The sequence below is a fragment of the Miscanthus floridulus genome, chromosome 13, assembly GCF_019320115.1.
Source record: "Miscanthus floridulus cultivar M001 chromosome 13, ASM1932011v1, whole genome shotgun sequence".
NCBI lineage: Eukaryota > Viridiplantae > Streptophyta > Magnoliopsida > Poales > Poaceae > Miscanthus > Miscanthus floridulus.
In genome coordinates, this window is record NC_089592.1 from 15,971,135 (window position 1) to 15,990,883 (window position 19,749).

The 19,749-nt window shown below is 41.6% G+C and overlaps 1 protein-coding gene across 1 annotated transcript; it reads left to right on the forward strand.

Annotated features, from left to right (window-relative positions):
* The first annotated feature begins 7,057 nt into the window (after positions 1-7,057).
* LOC136501298 (disease resistance protein Pik-2-like) lies at positions 7,058-12,191 on the forward strand. Its single transcript, XM_066496802.1, has 2 exons — positions 7,058-8,242; positions 9,888-12,191. Exons 1-2 carry the CDS (start codon positions 7,272-7,274, stop codon positions 11,860-11,862), a joined length of 2,946 nt encoding a protein of 981 aa, XP_066352899.1. The 5' UTR covers positions 7,058-7,271; the 3' UTR covers positions 11,863-12,191.
* The last annotated feature ends 7,558 nt before the right edge of the window (positions 12,192-19,749 follow it).

Sequence of the window (19,749 nt, forward strand, 5' to 3'; positions counted from 1 at the left end):
ACACAACCACTTCCTTCTTGGTAAACAAACATTGAAAGCCAAGATCACACAATTGACCAACGAATAGCAAGTTGAAACTCAATGAAGCAACATATAGCATATTTGATATTGAATGATCATTTGATATTGCAACTTTGCCCAATCCTTGAACTTTGCCATTTGAATTATCACCAAATGTAATTCTTTCTTGACCATCTACTTCTTCATCTAGTGAGGTGAACATACAGGATCACCGGTCATATGTTGAGTGTAACCACTATCAATAACCCAATAACTTTCACCGGTCTTGTAGTTTACCTACACACAAGAGATCAAGCTTGTTGTTTAGGGACCCAAACTTGATGGGGGCCCTTGACTTTCTCAACTAGTGACTTTTTAACCCAAATTTGCTTAGGCCTATTCTTGTTGGGTGGACCTAAGAACATGACATTCATCTTTCCACTAGAATCCTTTCTAAGCACGTAGTGAGCATTGAAGGTAAAGGGTCTAGCATGCTTGGGCAAGGGTTGTGGTGGTGGAGTTTGACACTCATGAGCAAAGTGACTTTCTTGTCCACACTCAAAACATCTCTTTGGCTTAGGCTTTGACTTGTATTGTTGTTGATGTTGAGCTTGAGCTTTCTTCTCTTGACTTGCCAAGTACCCAATACCACTTCTATTCATCTTTATCACGGTGTTCATGAGTAGCTCACTATGGAGATATTGGCCTCTTGTGAACTTGCTCAAACCGGTCTTGAGATATTCTTTCTCCAACTTGAGCTTCTTGTTTTCTTCTCTAAGTTTATCATGATTTTTCTCCATCTTGAGTCTCTTGTTCTCTTCTATAAGCATCTCATTCTCAAGAGCTATATCATAATCATTGTCAAGATTCTCTATCATAATTGTGTTGGTGGTTGATAGCTTTTCAAGATCTTTCTTGAGCTTTTCACTCTCATTCTTGAGCTTGACATAATCATCATAGTTGTCGGACTCAACCACTTTCTTGCCTTTGCTACTAGAACCTTGCTCAATGCTCTCAATAATCAAGTCATCACATGATGTAGCTATATCAATCTTAACAACATTATTTGTAGCATTATGTGGCTCATTGAATAATAACTCATGAGAAATAACAATATTGTCATGATTAATCCTGAGATTGGTGTACTCTTCTTTTAGCAAATTATAACTAATGGTGAGCTCATTATATATCCCCTCAAGTTTATCATGTTTTTCTTTAAGCTCCTTTTTAGAGGTTTTGAGCTCCTTGAGTTTGGATGACACTATTTTATTTTCTTCTCTAAGCTCAACACTAGCTTTTTTAGATATGTTATACTTTGCTAAGAGTGAGTCCTTCTCAAGTTCTAGCTTTTCATTTTTAGCTCTTGTCTTTCTAATGATTTTAGTGTATTGGTTTAAAAACTTGATAAGATTATCATAAGAAGGTGATTCAAATTCTTCATCACTATCACTACCACTCTCATCATTGCTAGCATTATCATCACCACTACTATCATCATCATTTTGTACCTTTCGTTCACCCTTGGCCATAAGGCATAGGTGTGTAGAGGATGATGGCGGAGGTGTCGGTGAAAATAGTGAAGAATCAATCACAAGAGCGGCTACCTTCTCCTTCTCATTTTCACTTTCATCATCGGATGAGCCACTTAATGGTTTAATGTCCGTGAGCCAATCACCAACAATGTATGCCTTACCATTCTTCTTCTTCTTGTGAAATCCCTTCTTCTTGCCATCCTTCTTCTTATATGACTTGTTCTTCTTCTTCTCATCATCATCTTCATCACTTGAGTCATCTTTCTTGCTCTTGTACTTCTTCTTGTACTTATCTTTCTTGGGTTTGGAGCATTGATGAGCTAGATGATTAAATTCTCTATAATTATAGCGATCCATTTCGGAGATGGGCTTCCTTCTATTACTAGTGAAGAATTTCTTCTTCTTGCTATCAAACTTGACACCATTCTTGTTTAGCTTCTTAAGCATCTTAGCGATTCTTCTCACCATGAGAGCAAGACTTGCATCATCAATCTCATCATCACTTGAGCTATCATGATCAACTCTTGCTTTGCCCCTCTTCTCTTGGCTTGCCTTGAATGCCAAATCTTTCTTCTTAGTGGAAGAAGAGCCATCTTGTGGAGTGATGTGCATATACATCTCTTATGTATTGATCTTCCCCAATATTTGAGTTGGTGTAGCGGTGGAAAGATCACCTTGATAAAGCACCGTCACAATATGACCATATTTATTAATGGGGAGGACACTCAAGATTTTTCTCACAACATCAGAGGGTTGCATTTGTGTGAGTCCAAGCCCATTGACTTCCTCTACAGGAACATTCAAGTGTGAATACATCTCATTGGCATTTTCTCTAGGAAGCATCTCAAATGAATTAAGCTTTTTCATCACAAGGTGATAGCAGTCCTCACGCTCACTCTTGGTTCCCACATGGAGCGCACAAATGTCCGACCATAGTGTATGGACATCTTTGTGGTTCCGCACACGGTTAAAGACATCCTTGCACAGGCCTCTAAAGAGGGTGTTTCTAGCCTTTGCATTCCACTTTTCGTAGTTAACCTCATCGCCTTGAAGGTTGGCAGAATCCTTAGGTTTTAGGAAGCCTTGTGAGGCGGCTCTAAGAACTCCAACATCTAAAGCCTCTAGGTATGCCTCCATGCGAATTTTCCAATAAGGAAAATCATCTTCCTCAAAGATAGGAGGGGGTCCATCCCCGTGGGACATCTTGCTCTAGGCGGTTAAGCCTAATTTAGGGAGCACAAGGCTCCGATACCAATTGAAAGGATCAAGATGCCCAAGAGGAGGGGTGAATTGGGCTAATTCTAAATGTTTGCAATAATTAAGCCCTATACTTAGCCCATTTCACCCCTTGTGCCTAGAATGTATTTCTATTGTTCTCCCACATAAAAGTTTTGCAAGCTAGGTTCTAATCCTACTCTAGCATGGCAATTCTAGGAATGTAAAGACATGAAATGAATTGCTCAAATGTAAATGTTCAAAGTAAAGAGAGGGAAATGAACATGTCGATGTTTTCCCGAGATATCAGAGAGTCGCCACTCCCCACTAGTCCTCGTTGGGGCACCCGTGCAAGGGTGTAGCTCCCACTTGATCCGCGCAAGGATCAAGTGCTCTCTTCGGGCTGATTCTTTGACACTCTATCACAGTGAATCGCCCATAACCGCTCACAAACATGACTTGGGTCATCCACAAGCTCCACCGGATGATCACCAAGCTCCCAATCACCATCGAGCCATCTAGGTGATGGCGATCACCAAAAGTAACAAGCATAAACTCTTACTTGACCAAAACAAGCCTAATGAGAAAGGTGGATGCACACTTGCTACTCCCTATGCATTAATGATGTCCTTAATCTTGCATTATCAAATCTCAATCACCCCACTAGGCTCTTACTCTCCCTTGCACTCCAAAAGTGTTTCTTAGCTGAACAAATGGGTAAGAGACCTTCCATGAACGAGTGGGATAAGTATTTATACCCCCTTATTCAAAACATAACGGTTGAAGGCTAACTCAGCAAGTTCAGGGTGACTGGACGTGCCGGTCAGGGTGACCGGACGCTTCGATCAGTAGTATATGTCACTGTGTTAGAGAGAGCCATTAGGTCTGACTGGACTCTGGCCTACGTTAGGTCAGCACCCACCGAACGCGTCCGGTCATCAAAAACCCTCTCTGAAACCTTACTGATGTTGACTGGATGCTGGCACCCAGAGTCCGATCATTTCTCTGATCAGCGTCCGGTCTGTGGTCAACAACCTGTCCACGCTACTACTAATACAACAAGCATTGCATCCGGTGAGCACCGGTGTCCAGCATTCGGTCGCACTCTAACAGCTGCTGTCGATCAAATGAACTGACCGGACTCTCCAAGCTGCGTCCGGTAACAACCAAACCAGCGTCCGATCAGTCATTTGACCGTCCATTCACTTTCAATTCGAAATTCTTTGTGAATGAAGTTGACTTCTATCGATCTTAGGGCTATTCCTGAGCTACCTAGTGCTAAGTTTGATAAGTGTGCACCACACCTAATCCTTTAGACTCACCTAGGTTAAGCTACTAGTCCATACCCCCCTTAATAGTACGACCAAAGGAAAAACAAAGTCCTAAACTACTCTAAGTGTCTCTCCAACACCAAACGACACTTAGAACTAGTCCGTCCTTAACCTTGTCGTTCATCCTTTGAAAACCGAAATAATTTCCATCGATAGGGGCATGACAACCATGATTGCCCAATCAATTTTCATTACCATGACCTAACTCAAATTGCCTCTACAAAACACAGTTAGTCATAATAATCTCGTATCGTCTTTAATCACCGAAACCCAACTAGGTGCCTAGATGCTTTCAGACTCCTCAAAATACGAATTGGAGACTTTCTTTTGGGAATGAGGTAGCCTCTAGGTACCACCTGCTGAATCAACACCCCTCTCCTTGCCCCTCACCAACTTGTTCCCTCCTTCCCAATTCGACCGCGCTCACCGACTCTAGAAAAGACGAGAGCAGAAGCAGATCAGAGAGTTGTTCGATCGGCTGATGGTTTCTGCGGCTGATAAGCCGGCTGATGCTGATTTGTTGTGAGAGAAAAATATTGTATCATGGCTGATAAGCAGTTCAAGCGAACAGAGCGCAGGTGGTTCTCTAGTTGCCTCGGGCCTCTTAGGATTGGTCAAAAATTTGCTTTTTAGTTTTTAAAAAAAAATATTTTCATATTAGGATCCCTAGAGAAAGGATTTATATAAATGAACCTTGGACCTCGACATCATTACTTTGGGTGTCAAGGTAATACATCTCAGCGCCATATTATTTGACGTTGAGGCATATTTCTTGGCGTTTGTTGTGATTCGTTGTTGCGGTAATTGTCAGCGTCAAAAGAAGTGACTACAACCATCTCGGCACCAAGGTCTCCAAGCCCCCTCCATATGGCTAGGCCGACCCAGCCCACTAGGGCCAAGACGTGGTGCTAGGCTGAATGGCAACCAGGTCGACGCTAAGCCCTACAACGCTGTGGTAGGTGACTTAGCGCTGTGCTTGGGCACCCGCCTGTTCGGCCTATGTTCTTTTCTTATACATTGCTTATGCACCACTCTTGTCTCTCCCCTCTCTCTCTCTCTCTCTCTCTCCCCCCCCCCCCCCCCCCCCCCCCCCCCCTCCACATTCTCTCCCCTCGTTGGATCTCTCAAATGGACCTTTGAAGCTTTGATTGGAGTTGTGGATCTGATAGAGCAAGACGTCATCCTCTTCCCCTCAATTTGTATGTGTTGACTTGTCTTTTTGAAGTGTATTTTTATATACCCTAACTTTTGTTGTGTGGTAATTTAGTTCATTGTACGTGGATGAAATGCTAAAATTTGTGGAAGGTGTTACCAAATTAGGTCCAGATCTTTAGAATCGATCCTAATCTTTAGGTCCGAATTTGATTATTAGTGTCCTGGCATTCTCAAAATCATCAAACCGACCCTTTTGGAATCACCGTGAAGGTAGCCCTGTAGTTTTTACTTGTAGCCATTATGCACCTGTAGCTTGAAATCATGATGTGTGGCAAAGGTCGGTAGAGGCTGAATTGACTGAAGCCTTGCCACGAGAGCATACGTTTTTATCAACGTTCAATCCTTTTTATTCGGGTGAAACCTTGAGCCACCAATGTTGTTTTGTTTCTTGTAATCAGGCCATTGCCATCTTGTTTGTTGCACAAGATATTGGACGTGGTATTCTTCTAGTTTACTCCTTTCATTCTCCTTTATACCATATACACATATCAAGATTCAAATTTTAACCAATAATTTAATCAATTTTTTTATTCATTATAATACAAATTTAATACAATTCAATTTATAATTAAATATAGGAAAAAGTCTACTTAACCCCAAACCTTTCATACTTGGTCTACTTCAACCCCCCAACTATGAAACCGTCTGTTTTACCTCTGAACTTTCTAAAACCGTCTATTTTACCCCCTGAGCGTTTTTTTACCGTGGGTTTGCTACAGTAACAACGGGTCTGCTACAGTACGCTGGGTTTGCTACAGTTCCTGTGGTTTTGAATTTTTTTATTTTCGGTGAATTTTTGAAAAATCATAGTAAATCGTAGAAAAATCATAAAATAAAAAATCTAATTTTATTGGACTCCAAATGAGTAGATCTACACAGTGAATATATAATACGGTATGCTTTAGTATAAATTTTTTACTGTAGCCTTAGATTAATTGGAAAATCTAATTTTGTCTGTAATTAATTGGAATAATTCATAGCTGCAGCTTCTATGGTCCAATTATGGTGAAATTTTTATGGTACGCTAATTATTGTATGCTTGAACTATAGTAAAAATTTCGTACTCATTGGACTATGTATAACTTAGTTATAGATAAATTCTAATTAATTACAGACAAAATTGGATTTTCCAATTAATCTAAAGCTACAAAAAAAAATTTGTACTAAAGCATACCGTATTATATATTCACTGTGTAGATCTACTCATGTGGAGTCCAATAAAATTAGATTTCTCATTTTATGATTTTTCTATGATTTACTATGATTTTTCAAAAATTCACCGAAAATAAATAAACAAAAATTCAAAACCACCGGCACTGTAGCAAAACCGCTGTCAAAAACCGCCCAGAGGGTAAAATAGACGGTTTTAGAAAGTTCAGGGGTAAAACAAACGGTTTCATAGTTGGGGGGTGAAGTAGACCAAGTATGAAAGGTGGGGGGTTAAGTAGACTTTTTTCATTAAATATACTACTATGTTTTATTATAAGTGTATAAGTATAGATAAAATAAATAGTTAAAATCTAGGTCCTTTTGGCACGGCATTCCCACGGGTTCCTAAAGCTGTTTGAAGCTGTTTTTGTGCCAAATGGCTTTTCCTGAGGCATCCTCTTAAACCGTGTTCTCGTAAAGGATACGTAGATGATAAAACCGAAAATAGTCGGCTTCACCTTGCCCTGATGGGCTCTGCATGGATTCTATGAGAGGATGTACGCAAGGAACCTGTTCATAAAGCTGAAAAAAAAAACCTTCATGGAGAGCCCCGAATCCCTGGCTCCTCGCCTCCTCTCTCTGCTCTCTTTTGCCAGAGCCGCCGCGCTACACTGTAGCGCAGTGCTGCACAGTGCCCCTGCGCAGGGAGCCGGAGCCGGAGCCGGACGGAGCGGTGCCAAACGGCCCCTACCAACCTTCTGCTCCCGCTCTTGTTTCACACAATCACACTCCCACTGCAGCCGGCGAGCCGATCTTCCGTCGCGCCACCATGGATTTGGCGGTGGGCGCATCGGAGGCCACCATCAAGTCCCTCCTGACCAAGCTAGGCACCCTTCTCGCGGAGGAGTACACCCTGGTCCGGGGCGTCCGCGGCGACATCCAGTTTATCAAAGACGAGCTCGCCAGTATGCAGGCCTTCCTCAGCAACCTCAGCCACAGCAAGGAGGGCCACGACGACCAGACGGATGACTGGATACAGCAGATCCGCGAGGTCGCCTACGACATCGAGGACTGCGTCGACGACTACACCCACAGCCTCGACCCCGACCGCCGCGGCGACGACCTGTGGTCCGTCATCGTCAGGGCCCTGTACGAGCTACGGACATGCTGGCCGCGCCGTAGCATCGCAGCCAAGATTGCTGAACTCAAGGAGCGGGCGCGGGATGTGGGTGAACGGCGCAACAGGTATGGCGTCCCTAATCCAGATCCCGCCAAGAAGAAGAGTAGCCTGGGCGGATATTTTGCCGCTGAGCATCAGGAGACAACCCGTCGCCTCGTCGGCATCAATGAACCGGTCGGGGTGAATGACATGACGAAGCTTCAGCACTGGATCATGTCTGAAAGGAAGGACCTTGGCGTGCTATCCATCTTCGGCTTTGGGGGTGTGGGGAAAACCACCACGGCCAAGGCGCTCTACCGGATCTGCGGGGTCAAGTTTAAGCGCCGGGCAATGGTCACGGTGTCTCATGGCACGGATCCTGATGATGTCCTCAAGGACATACTGAAGAAACTCAAGGAGAGTAGCGTGCATCAGCAAGGCCAGATCCATAGCACCGCAAGCACCTCTACGAAGAAGAATCAAGCATCACCAGATCCGCAAGGCATGGGCTTCTACCAAAAACATTGTAGCAGGTTGAGCCAAGTTAAGCTGTGTGCGCGTAGTGAAGGGGAAGATGGCAGAGCCTCCAAGGAGCACGAAGCCATAAAAAAGGCGCTGAAGGGACAGCTCGAGAAGGATAGGTACTGTACTACTCTTTTACTCGATATTAAAAAGGATTGAGTATTAATTTTGTTTTATTACCATCTATTCCTACTCCGGTAAGAATTACTGTTACTATTTGTAGATTTATATGGGGTTTTCAGAGTTCCTTGTTACGTTGGGATTTTTTAGTTGGAAAGAAATGATTTTTCTTTTTTATTTATTTATACCGATTCTCAGAAGAAGAAAAAAGGTTTTGTTGTGAACTTTACAGAAAACCATAGATGTTATAGTTTGTGCCAAGTAACTACAGGTATCATGGTTTCACAAAATTAAACCCCCTCCTTTGCCCTCGATTAAATCTCAAATAACATAACACGTTCAATTCGCATTTTACAGTATGTTTCATGTCGAAAATCTGTTTAATATTGAACTGACTGGAACAATAATTTAATGACTGCTAAATCGTCAACAAAACATGCCGTTCTAGGATTCCGATATGTCCATCCAGTCGCTAGCTCCCTGACATTTTATTCTGTCCACTCAAGTCCCCTGATTTTCCATTTTGCTTGACTCACATGGTATCCATATGGCCAATCACAGTTATCACCTCCCTCGAGAATTTTTTCTTGTAATCCTTATTCTGAACGAGGATTCAACCAAAATAAATTAAACATGCTATTTGCGAAATATATTATACTGTGATAAATGTATGTGGAAATTATCTGCCGAGACATTTTGCTTCCAATTTGTATTCAATGAATTTTTTCATATATGAGCTAAAAATGCAAATTTGTGTACAAGAAAGAAATTAGCTGAGTACTATTGCGGGGCACGCAGTGTCATGGCCAAAGCAAGATGCCTCTTATGCAGTGACCATTCAATGGCATTGAGTAGGTAATGATCTGGTTCACCATTGAGTAAGTCCTCTTCTATGGTGTGCCATCGGCTTTCCGCATTCATATTTATCTGCGATGTGCGATCATCTTTGAACCCCTCTATTAAATATGCCACATTTTTAAAAATTTTATTAAAAATGTCATCACGAATTCACGACCCACCACTGGCATGTCCAAAGCACTTCTTGCAGAAGAGCCATGTTCCTTCAGGGCCGAGTCATAACTTAAGCCACGTTTTGTAGGCATTGTGGATTATGTCAAGAGAATCCCTACTAAACAATAAAACAGGCAAGTGTTTCAAATTGGAAGTAGGAAAAACTTCGTCTTTTGTACTAGAATAGAAGAGAATCACCCCAAATGGTGTTTTTCATGAGAAGAATCACATTCCTCCTCTCACATACATTCTTCCACAAATCTGAAACCATCATACTAGCCAAAGAATTGCATAAAGTGGTTCTAATTTACCAGAGAAACATTTCCAGTGAGAAACAGGATTAGAAACAAAAATCAGAGAATCCATAACCTTACCAAATGTGGCCTCACCATTTTGCTTTGTTTGTGCATTAGGTAGAACTTGGGGGAACAACTTGACTATTCATCCATTTTGCTTTGCTAGGTTATTCAAGTGAATTCATATGATTCACCAAAAGGATCACATGCTTAGGACAGATATTGAGGAAAGGCTGGACCATACTGTTCATGCTGGATATTGAAATTCGCTTGTTACTGACAGCTAGCACAAATCTTACTAATGTATTTTCCTTTTTGTGGCTCTTATTCCTTTCAGGTATTTACTATTAATTGATGATGTCTGGTCTTCATCTACATGGCAGCAAATCTGGAACTGCTTGCCAAAAAATTTTGAGGGTAGCAGAGTTATATTGACCACACGATTCGAAGCTGTCGCGAAGACATCACTTGTTGACTATCAATTATTCTATAAAATGAAAGTTCTATCCAGCAAGGATGCCAAAGAATTGTTTTACAAAAGTTTGGGAGGCAGGCAACCAGGCCAGAAGGACCAAGTACCTGCCAGAGTCTGGGAGATGTGCGGTGGCCTGCCGTTGCCCATAGTTACCATGGCAGGTCTTGTGGCATCCAAGTCGCTTACTGAGCAACATGAATGGATTGAAGTCTGCGACTCCCTGTTTCCAAGACCACAAGTTTGCCATAAACCGGAGGAATTCATGAGGATAGTCAATTACTGCTACACTGCTTTGCCTGGTGATCTAAAGACTTGTTCTCTGTATCTGTGCCTATTCCCTAAGGGCCGCAATATTGGAAGGAAGCGGCTGATCAGGCGATGGATAGCGGTAGGCTTTGTCAGTGAGAAGCAGGGGCTGAGTGTGGAGGATGTTGCAGAGACATGCTTCAACCAACTCGTGGAGAGGAAGATAATACGGCCCGTAGAGCATAGCAGCGATGGGAAGGTAAAGAGATGTCAAGTCCATGACATGGTTCTCGAGTACATCATCTCCAAGGCAAGCGACGAGAATTTTGCCACTGTGGTTGGCAGCCAGTGGTTCATGCCAACACGAAGCAACAAGGTCCGCAGGCTGGCCCTCCACAGCACTGACTCCAAGCGTGCAAAGGAAGCAGATCGCATGAACTTATCTCATGTCCGATCACTCACGGTGTTTGGGAGCCTGGACCACCTGCATCTCAAATCATTCAAGGCTGGAATTGTGCAGGTACTGGACCTCGAAGGCTGTGGCGGATTCAATGAGAATCGTTTCAGTGTCTCGGACATATGTAAAATGACCCTACTCAAGTACCTCAGCCTCCGAGGAACAGATGTTAAGAAATTACCCTCCAACATTGGGGATCTCAAGTACTTGGAAACCCTGGATGTAAGAGAGACCAAAGTTTGTGTGCTGCCGCCATCTGTAGGTCAGCTGGAACGAATCAGAAACATACTTGGTGGAGACAAGGGAACAAGGACGGCCCTGAAGGTGCCCAGAGAGATCAAGGGGACAGCAAAGACCTTGCACGTGTTGTCAGGGATTGAGATTGCTGAGGGAACAAATAATGCATCTGAACTTAACCATTTTACTGGACTCAGGAAGCTGGCCATTTACAAGCTCCCAATCAGTGATCAGAATGTGGCCTCCAAAAAAAAGAGTGACCACATGTTGAAGGAATTAATCTCCTCCATCCAGTACCTCAGCGGCTATTATCTCCAAAGTCTCATCGTTGATGTCGAATCATCTGAGTTCCTTATTCTGCTGGACGCCATGGACTCCCCACCAGTATACCTGACAGCTCTTAAGCTATCTGGCAGGTTGGTCAAAATTCCAAAATGGCTCCCAGATCTCGGCAAGCTTGTTAAATTAAACCTTTCAGCAACAGCTCTACATACAGACACTCTGAAGCTCCTTAGCAAGTTGAGGACATTGTTTTCCCTCACCTTTTCAGTCTGTGCAGCAAAACATGATCCTGATATAACAGCCATTCTTGTGAAGAACAAGTCCAACTACCGGGGTGAGATCTTTGTGCCGGCTGGAGGGTTCCTTAAGCTAAAGCTGATTCGCATCTTCATTCCGCATCTGCCATCTCTCAATTTTTCAGAAGGGGCAATGTCAGCACTCGAAAGGCTTGAATTGCGTTTCAAAAGGTTGGAAGGTCTTCATGGCATGGACAAACTTGAAAGCATCCACGATGTCATCATGACCGTTGATGGCCAAGTAGAAGGGACTACCAAGTTGATACTAGATGAACTGAAAAGAGCACAAGGCAAATATGTCCTAAATGTTCAAGAATAGTATGATCGACTGAAATGCCAACATACCATGGTGTTTTATCGTTCATACAAAATAATTCGACCTCAGCACTGTCATCATACAGTAAAGGTGCTGTTCCTGTGTCATTTCTCTTGAACCAAAATCACGCCCAACTGTACGTTTTGTGTAACTTTTATTTTCAATGCCATGCTTTCAAATTTGTTAAATGATGTTGTAATTGTGTGTGGAATGAGACCTCACTTGATTTGTTTAAATATGTGGGCATTGCATCGGCATCAATGTACATTGTCACATGAAGTGATGTGAGTTGATGTCTGTAATATCTACTAGGAGATTGAGAGTACTTTGAATTACTTGGAAACGTTTGCCTCTTTAATATAAAGAGACACAGCTCTTTTATGCGTTGGAGAAAAAGAATTAGCTCAGATAGTGAATTGCATCAACCCTGTGTGCGTATGGGAAACATTCCCTGTGATACAAGATCTGATGCTACCATTGCATATGCAGAGTTTCTGGTTGAGATCGCTTTGGAGATCGGCAACTCAAGCAGATGCTGACATGATCATATAAAGAGTAGGCTGGGGGCAAGATTTGTAAAATATTGATTCTGTCATACAATCCATGCCAAACCCTTCACGGCAGCGAGAGAGCGTGTTTTTGGAAGTTACATCATGGGCCGCGGGCCGCATGGGCCAAAAAGAAAAAGGATTGCAGGGTGGATGTCGGAGCGCTGCTTCCGACCAGTAGGAGCCCAAACGGTCGCTCTCCCAGGCGGGGCCTGCTAAGGTCCGGGCGGGCGAACCATTAGCCTGTTCGCTTACTCGTAAACAATCGTAAATTTCTAGTCGGGAACAGTGTTTTTCTCTTACACCAAACCAGTCAGCAGTAAATAATCCACGATCGTTTACGGCCTCCCGAACAGGCTGCATAGCCTGACGCCGATAGATTTTCCTGCCCACGCGTTCCCGCCGGCGCTCGTAGGGGTCCCACGCCTGCCTCCCCGCCCATGCGTTCCCGCCGGCGCTTGAAGGTCCCTCGCCAATCAAGATGGCAACGGGTACCCGAAACCCGAGTACCCGACGGGTTTTACCCGATAAGGAGGCGGGTATAGAAGACATTTTGCACCTGCGGGTACGTTATTGGACGAATTCTTGTACCCATCGGGTATGCGGGTACGGGTGTGGGTGTATACTACCCATACCCGCATACCCGCGGGTAAAAAAACCCGCATAAATAATATCCAACATCTGCAATTTTAGCCCATATAAGCATATAGCCCATATTTGGCTCATATAAGCATATGAGTATATATATTCCAGAACTCCCTCAAACCCTAATCCCCATCCTCACTCCACTCCACCAGCCCATATTTCTGTTTTGCTACTCTATTGTTGATTTGTTTTGTTGGAAGCTATTATATTTTGGTGTGTGAACTCGGGTATATTGTCGGGTAAGAATTACCCGTCGGGTGTGGGTATGGAATGAATTTTGTACCCACCTGCGGGTACGGGTAACTCGACGGGTAAGATTTTGATCTGGCGGGTGCGGGTACGGGTGACCAGTACCCATCGGGTACGTACCCGTTGCCATCTTGACTCGCCAATGATTAATTTCGCGACTCTGGCAACACGCGCACGGGTGGGCTGAATACTGGACCACTTCATAACTGATTAGAAACCATCATGTATTAGCTGGTGTCGAGATGCTGTGACTAAAATTTAGGAGGTGTATCGAGAGAATGTTGCATGGAGTGTTCGGATACTAATAAAAAAAATAAATTATATAATCCGTTGGTACTTCACGAGACGAATTTTTTAAGGCTAATTAATCTGTCACTAGTATATGTTTACTGTAGCACCACATTATCAAAACATGAACTAATTAGGCTTAAAAGATTCGTCTCGTAAATTAGTCGCAAACTATGTAATTAGTTTCATAATTAGTGTATATTTAATACTCCATACATGTGTCCAAACATTCGATGTGACAACGACTAAAATTTAGGAGGGGCAACTAAACATCACCTTACTCGTGCATAGAGCCATGCAAAATTCCAAATCGGCTGACATCATCGTTCATGAAACTTTTTCAAAAGTTAAAAATGTCATATTAGCCAAATCGAGATTCTAAATTAAATTTCGATTGCACCATTATATTTCTTATAATAAAATCTTCAAAACAAGATCTTACTCAGATATGTTTAGATAAAATTTTATTAATGAATATTTTTTATATAATATGGAATATTTTTTATTGAGCAGATGCAATGTTCTAGTTTAAGAAAATAATGTTCCGTCTTCACAAGAAAAATATTCTCAGTTTAAAGGAACACATTCTAGATCTAGGAGAAGAAATTATAGATTCATGCAATTTGTATTATAATATCTATAACAGAACTAAATATAAAAAAATAAATGGCAAATTTATGAAAAATACAGAAATAGATAAATATAAAAGAATAATATAACATAACAAATAAATAATACAAGTGACAAATATACAAAATATTTTTATAATTAAGGCAAATGATGTGGTATGTGATGTGATCTAGATAAATGTAGAAGACACGTCACAAATGTACAAAATTATTTATGTAGTTTAGCAAAGTCAAATACTCTTGTATGTGATGTAACCTAGACAAATGTAAAAGACACGTCAAATCATCTAAATAGTTAAGCAAAGGTAAATGTTTTGATATGTGATGTAACACAGACAAATTCAAAAAAAGAAAAAAAGAAAAAAGAAGCAAGAAGGAAAAAATATAAATAAAATGACAAATGAAACAAATAAATTTTAAAATAATATACACATAAAAGAAAAATGCAATACAAAATAAAAGAAAAATAAAATAAAAGAATAAGAAAAAACACTTCATTGGTAGAAACATGCGCCATGCAACCACCTTCCACCTCCATCACCATCGAGGGCCTCGGCGCGATAGTTGATGTTAGAACACCTCACGAGTACTATATAGATACTAAAAAATAATCGTAGAACATCCTATTTATACAATTTGAATATTGTAAGATACATCATAGAGCATTACACCGCGTGAATATCATAAAAAATACATCATAGAACATCACATGTATATCGTGTGAACATTACAAAATACATCATAGAACGTTATATGTATACCACGTGAACATCAAAAAACATATCTGAAAGCTCTAGTCTGGTTTTGGTGAATTGATGAAACCCTAAGTACTAATCTAGTTTATCAAGTGATCATGAGATAGGTAGCACATTTTAAATGGTGAAGCAAATAAAGATCATAACATAAAGATGATGATACCATGATGATGATCAAGTACTTCGACTTAAAAAGAAGAAAGAGAAAAATAAAAAGCTCAAGGCAAATATATAATTTATAGGAGCTATTTTGTTTTAGTGATTAAGACACTTATAGAGTGTGATCATATTTAGGTTTGATAGCCGTACTATTAAGAGGGATGAAACTCGTATCGAAATACGGTTATTAAAGTGCCACTAGATACTCTAACTCATTGTATATGCATTTATGATCTAGTGAAATGCTAACACCCTTGAAAATATTTATGAAAATATGTTAACACATGTGCACAAGGTGATACACTTGGTGGTTGGCACATTTGAACAAGGGTGAAGAAGATAGAGGTAAAAAGGAGTTAGTCACGCTGGTCACAAAGTGACCGGACGCTGGTCTCAGAAGGATCGGCGCGTCCGGTCAGTTGATGCAGCGAAGACGCCGGCGTCGGTCTACTGACCGGACGCTGGATCTGTAATTGACCGGACGCTGGCGGCTGCGTCCGGTCGTGCTGACGTGGCTGCATGGAAGATCAGGGTGACTGACCGGACACTAGCAGAGTCCGGTCAAGCATGACCGGACGCGTCCGGTCGTGAAATTTCGTTTCTGGACCCTTACTAGAAACGATCAGACGCTGGAGGCTCAGCGTCTGGTCAGTTTGTGCGCAGCGTCCGGTCAACAGACGACTGTTGAAATCTGACAAATAGTATTTGAAGCCGGGGACACGCGTCATGCATCGCGTGACCGGATGCTGAGGTCCAGCATCCGGTCAACATGACCGGAGCGTCCGGTCAGCCCGTGTTGTGCCTAGTAAAGGGGTACAACGACTCTATTTCGTGGGGGCTTCTATTTAAGCCCCATGGCCGGTTGAAGCTTACACATTTGGCCATTTGCATTGACATAGCAACTTTATGAGCTTAGCCAAAGCCTTTCTACTTATCTCCATCATTGATTCATCATCTTTGTGAGATTAGGAGTGAATCCAAGTGCATTGCTTGAGTGTTTGCATCTAGAGGCACTTAGTGTTCGTGTTTTGCTGCGGGATTCGCTTATTACTCTTTGTGGTTCCGCCACCTAGACGGCTTGGAGCAGCGAGGATCGTCGAGCGGAGGGTGGTGATTGTCTCCGGCTCCGATCGTGGTGATTATGAGGGGTTCTTGATCTTTCCTCAGCGGAGAGCCAAAATGTACTCTAGTAAATTGCTCGTGGCTTGTGTAATCCTCATCTTGTGTTGGTTGTGCGGCACCCTATTGAGGGTTTAGCGTGTGATGCCAATTAACGCGTGAACCTCTAAGTGAGTGAATCGCCACAACGAGGACTAGCTTGTCGGCAAGCAAGTGAACCTCGGTAAAAAATTATTGTGTTCATTATTTAATTCTGAGGTGATTGGTCTTTATTATTATTCACTCTTGTGATTGATTAGCTCCTTCCTCAATACGGCGGTATAACTATCTTACTTACTCACTTTACATTACCGTAAACTAGTTGTCAAGCTCTTTAATGTAGCTAGTTGTGAGAGCTTGTTAGTTTGGTTGGTGTGGCTCTTTAGTTAGCTTTTAAGAACACACTAACTTACCTTAGTGTCATAGCTATTGTATGGATAGATACTATCTAAACTAGAATTTTGGTAGGTGGCTTATAATTTTAGTAGGCTAGTGCAACACTTGCTTCATTTCATAATTGTCTAACTATTTTGTTAAGTATTGTTGTAGAAATTTTTATTAGGCTATTCACCCTCCCTCTAGCCATTAGGACCTTTGAATATCATAAACATCATTGTATGCTACGCGAATATACTATACGGGTATCATAAAATACATCATAAAATATCACATGTATACCATATAAACATAAAAAAAATCATAGAACATCACATATATACTATATGAATATCAATAAATACATCGTAGAACATCATATGTATACCACGTGAACATAAAAAAACATTATGGAACATCACATGTATACCACGTGAACATCATAAAAATATTATGGAACATCACTGTATACCACGTGAACATCACCAAATTAATTGTAGAACATCACATGTATATTACATAAACATCACAAAAATACATCCTAGAACATCACATATATGCCACATCAACATCACAAAAAAATCGTAGAACATCACGTACTCCCTCCATGTGAACACCAAATACGTCTAAGAACATTGTATAGAACATAGTAAAATACATCATAAAACATTATTTTATACTACGTAAACATCACAACATCTCATTAAATACAGAAAAATTAAAAGAAATTAATTAATTAGAGTAAAATAAAAAATAAAATAAAAAACCTATAGGAAACATGAAGGCAAAAGAGAAAAGAAAAAAGAAAATAAAAACAAAAAAAGAATGAAACATAAAACAAAAACAAAATAAAACAAACAAATTAATTAATTACCAGAAAAGTAAAAAAGGAATAAAAGAAAGATAAAAAATTCAAATATGAAAAGAATAGTAATAATTCACATAAAACAAAAAATAATTAAATAAACTGAAAGCACGAAAATGAAAAAGGAAAATAAAAAATAAAAAAAGAAAGATAAAATTATAGAAAATGATAAAAAATCACATAAAACAAAAAGAAAATAAAAATAATTTGATGCAGAAAAAATAAATAAGAAAAAAGAAAGAAAAGAAAAGAAAAAAAAAGGCAGATCTCACGTAAATACTCCATATTTCTTTTTTATTTGAGAGGTAATACTCCAGGTTTTTCTCATAGTGCGAGGGCATCGCTGATGCACAGTGCGAAGAAAAAATGGACACGGGACTGGGCTGCTGCGTGGGACCCTGACACCTGAACGCGTCGGGCTCGGATCTGTACAGACGTACGGTACCACTTTGGATTGAATATAGAAAACGAGGCTTTCGGTGGGAAAAGTGGGCGGGAGAGCTGTTCGGCGGACGTCTTCCGTCCGGCCGTTCGGACGCGAAGAATCCAGCTCCCAGGCTCCCTCCTCTACGTGCGTTTCGGCCACCAAACCCAGACCCAAACCCAAGGCCAAAGCAAAGCCCGCGACTTCACCGGCGGCCGATGATGGCCTCCGCCTCGACCTCCGGAGGCGGCGCACGTCCGTGGCGCACCGCGCTGCTCACCCTCCGCGACGAGTCCCTCGCCTCGCCCTCGCCCACGGCCCTCCTCGAGCTCCTCCGCCGCGTCCTCCTCTCCCCGGCCACGCCCTCGCTCGCCGCGTCCGCCGCCGCGCTCTCCCCTCACGAGGTGCGGCTCCTGATCCCCTCTGTCTCCGCCCCGCTTTGGCTCGGCTCGATCTCACTCGCTGTGGCGTTTCGCCTCTCTGTGCAGGTGGGCTCGGATGTGGCGTTCCTCGCTGACACGGCTGCGGCGGTGGCGTCTTGCCCCGGCGCCGACGACGCGCTGCGCGGTGTCTACCACCTGGTAATGGTTCTGCGCTTCCGCTCGGTCGACCTATTATAGGTGGCAACGGTCGACCTATTATAGGTGGCAATCGCAGGACATGGTGGAATGCATATGTACCGACTATTATAGTGTCTATATAACTGTAGATCGGCTGTGTTTTGTGATGGTCAATAAGGATAATGTGGCTCGATTCAGTTTCACCATGTATTTTTTTAGTCCAATCATATTGGGTTAGGCTACTGATAAGATTCAAATATTCTATCAGTGTGAGATCTATACGTTTTGGATAAACTGAAAAAAAATCTGTGCATTAATTTTCATGAAAAAAATGTACTTTTGCAGATTTATGATGTCATGTGCAAAACAAATATGGAGATTGACTCATCTGGTTGGCTTGCAATGTTGAAGTTTCTTGACATACTTGTCAAATGCTCGATTGAGGGCGCATGCATGAAGGGCCTCTCTAGTAGGACAGCTGCATTGAATACAACATCTGAATGTTTACATATCCTCAGGTTAGGTTTTGTTTATTATAAAATACTACTGGAGAAACTGTTCCTGCACTTGTGCTCTTTGAATTAAGAAGAAATGGCCTGTTTTCTTGCTAGTTATTCATGTACCGACTGAACTTTCAGTGACATAAAAATTTCTGATTCTTTCTTGCTTCTATCAACAGTCAGCACAACGACTTGTACATTTATAACTATACCAATATAACATACCCTTACCTAAAGGACTTTTAAATGATGAATTTGCTGTCATAGCCCTTCTTTTTTTGGCTGAAGTTCTTCCCTTTATTCCAGATAAGCAAACCTCTATGTCTACTTAAAGAAATTGTGCTGCACCACCTGTACTTGCCTGATACTCCAGACCCCCATGAATAGATTTTGGCAGTTCCATCCATACTTTCAATTTGATGCAAATTACCTCATGCACCTCAAGTTTCAGCAATTTAGCACCCATATTGTTCAATCAAGAGGAAACAAATGCCAATTTTTAGGGCATAGTGGCGAATGAGTCAGGCTACATTAAAAGTCCAGGGAGGCAAAATGCCAAATTTAATACTGAAAGTGATAATCTGCATCAATCCTGAAATGCTGGTGTAATTGCCAAAAGTGAGAAGCAAGGGTGGGGCTATACAGCCTTTGACAATATTATTATTATTATTATTATTATTATTATTATTATTATTATTATCATTATTATTATTATTATTATTATTATTATTATTA

Bases quoted from the DNA above. Each gene is read 5' to 3' on its own strand.
- LOC136501298 (XM_066496802.1), top strand. From the start codon at position 7,272: ATGGATTTGGCGGTGGGCGCATCGGAGGCCACCATCAAGTCCCTCCTG. The intron at 8,243-9,887 runs GTACTGTACTAC...TATTCCTTTCAG, and splicing joins GGACAGCTCGAGAAGGATAG to GTATTTACTATTAATTGATG.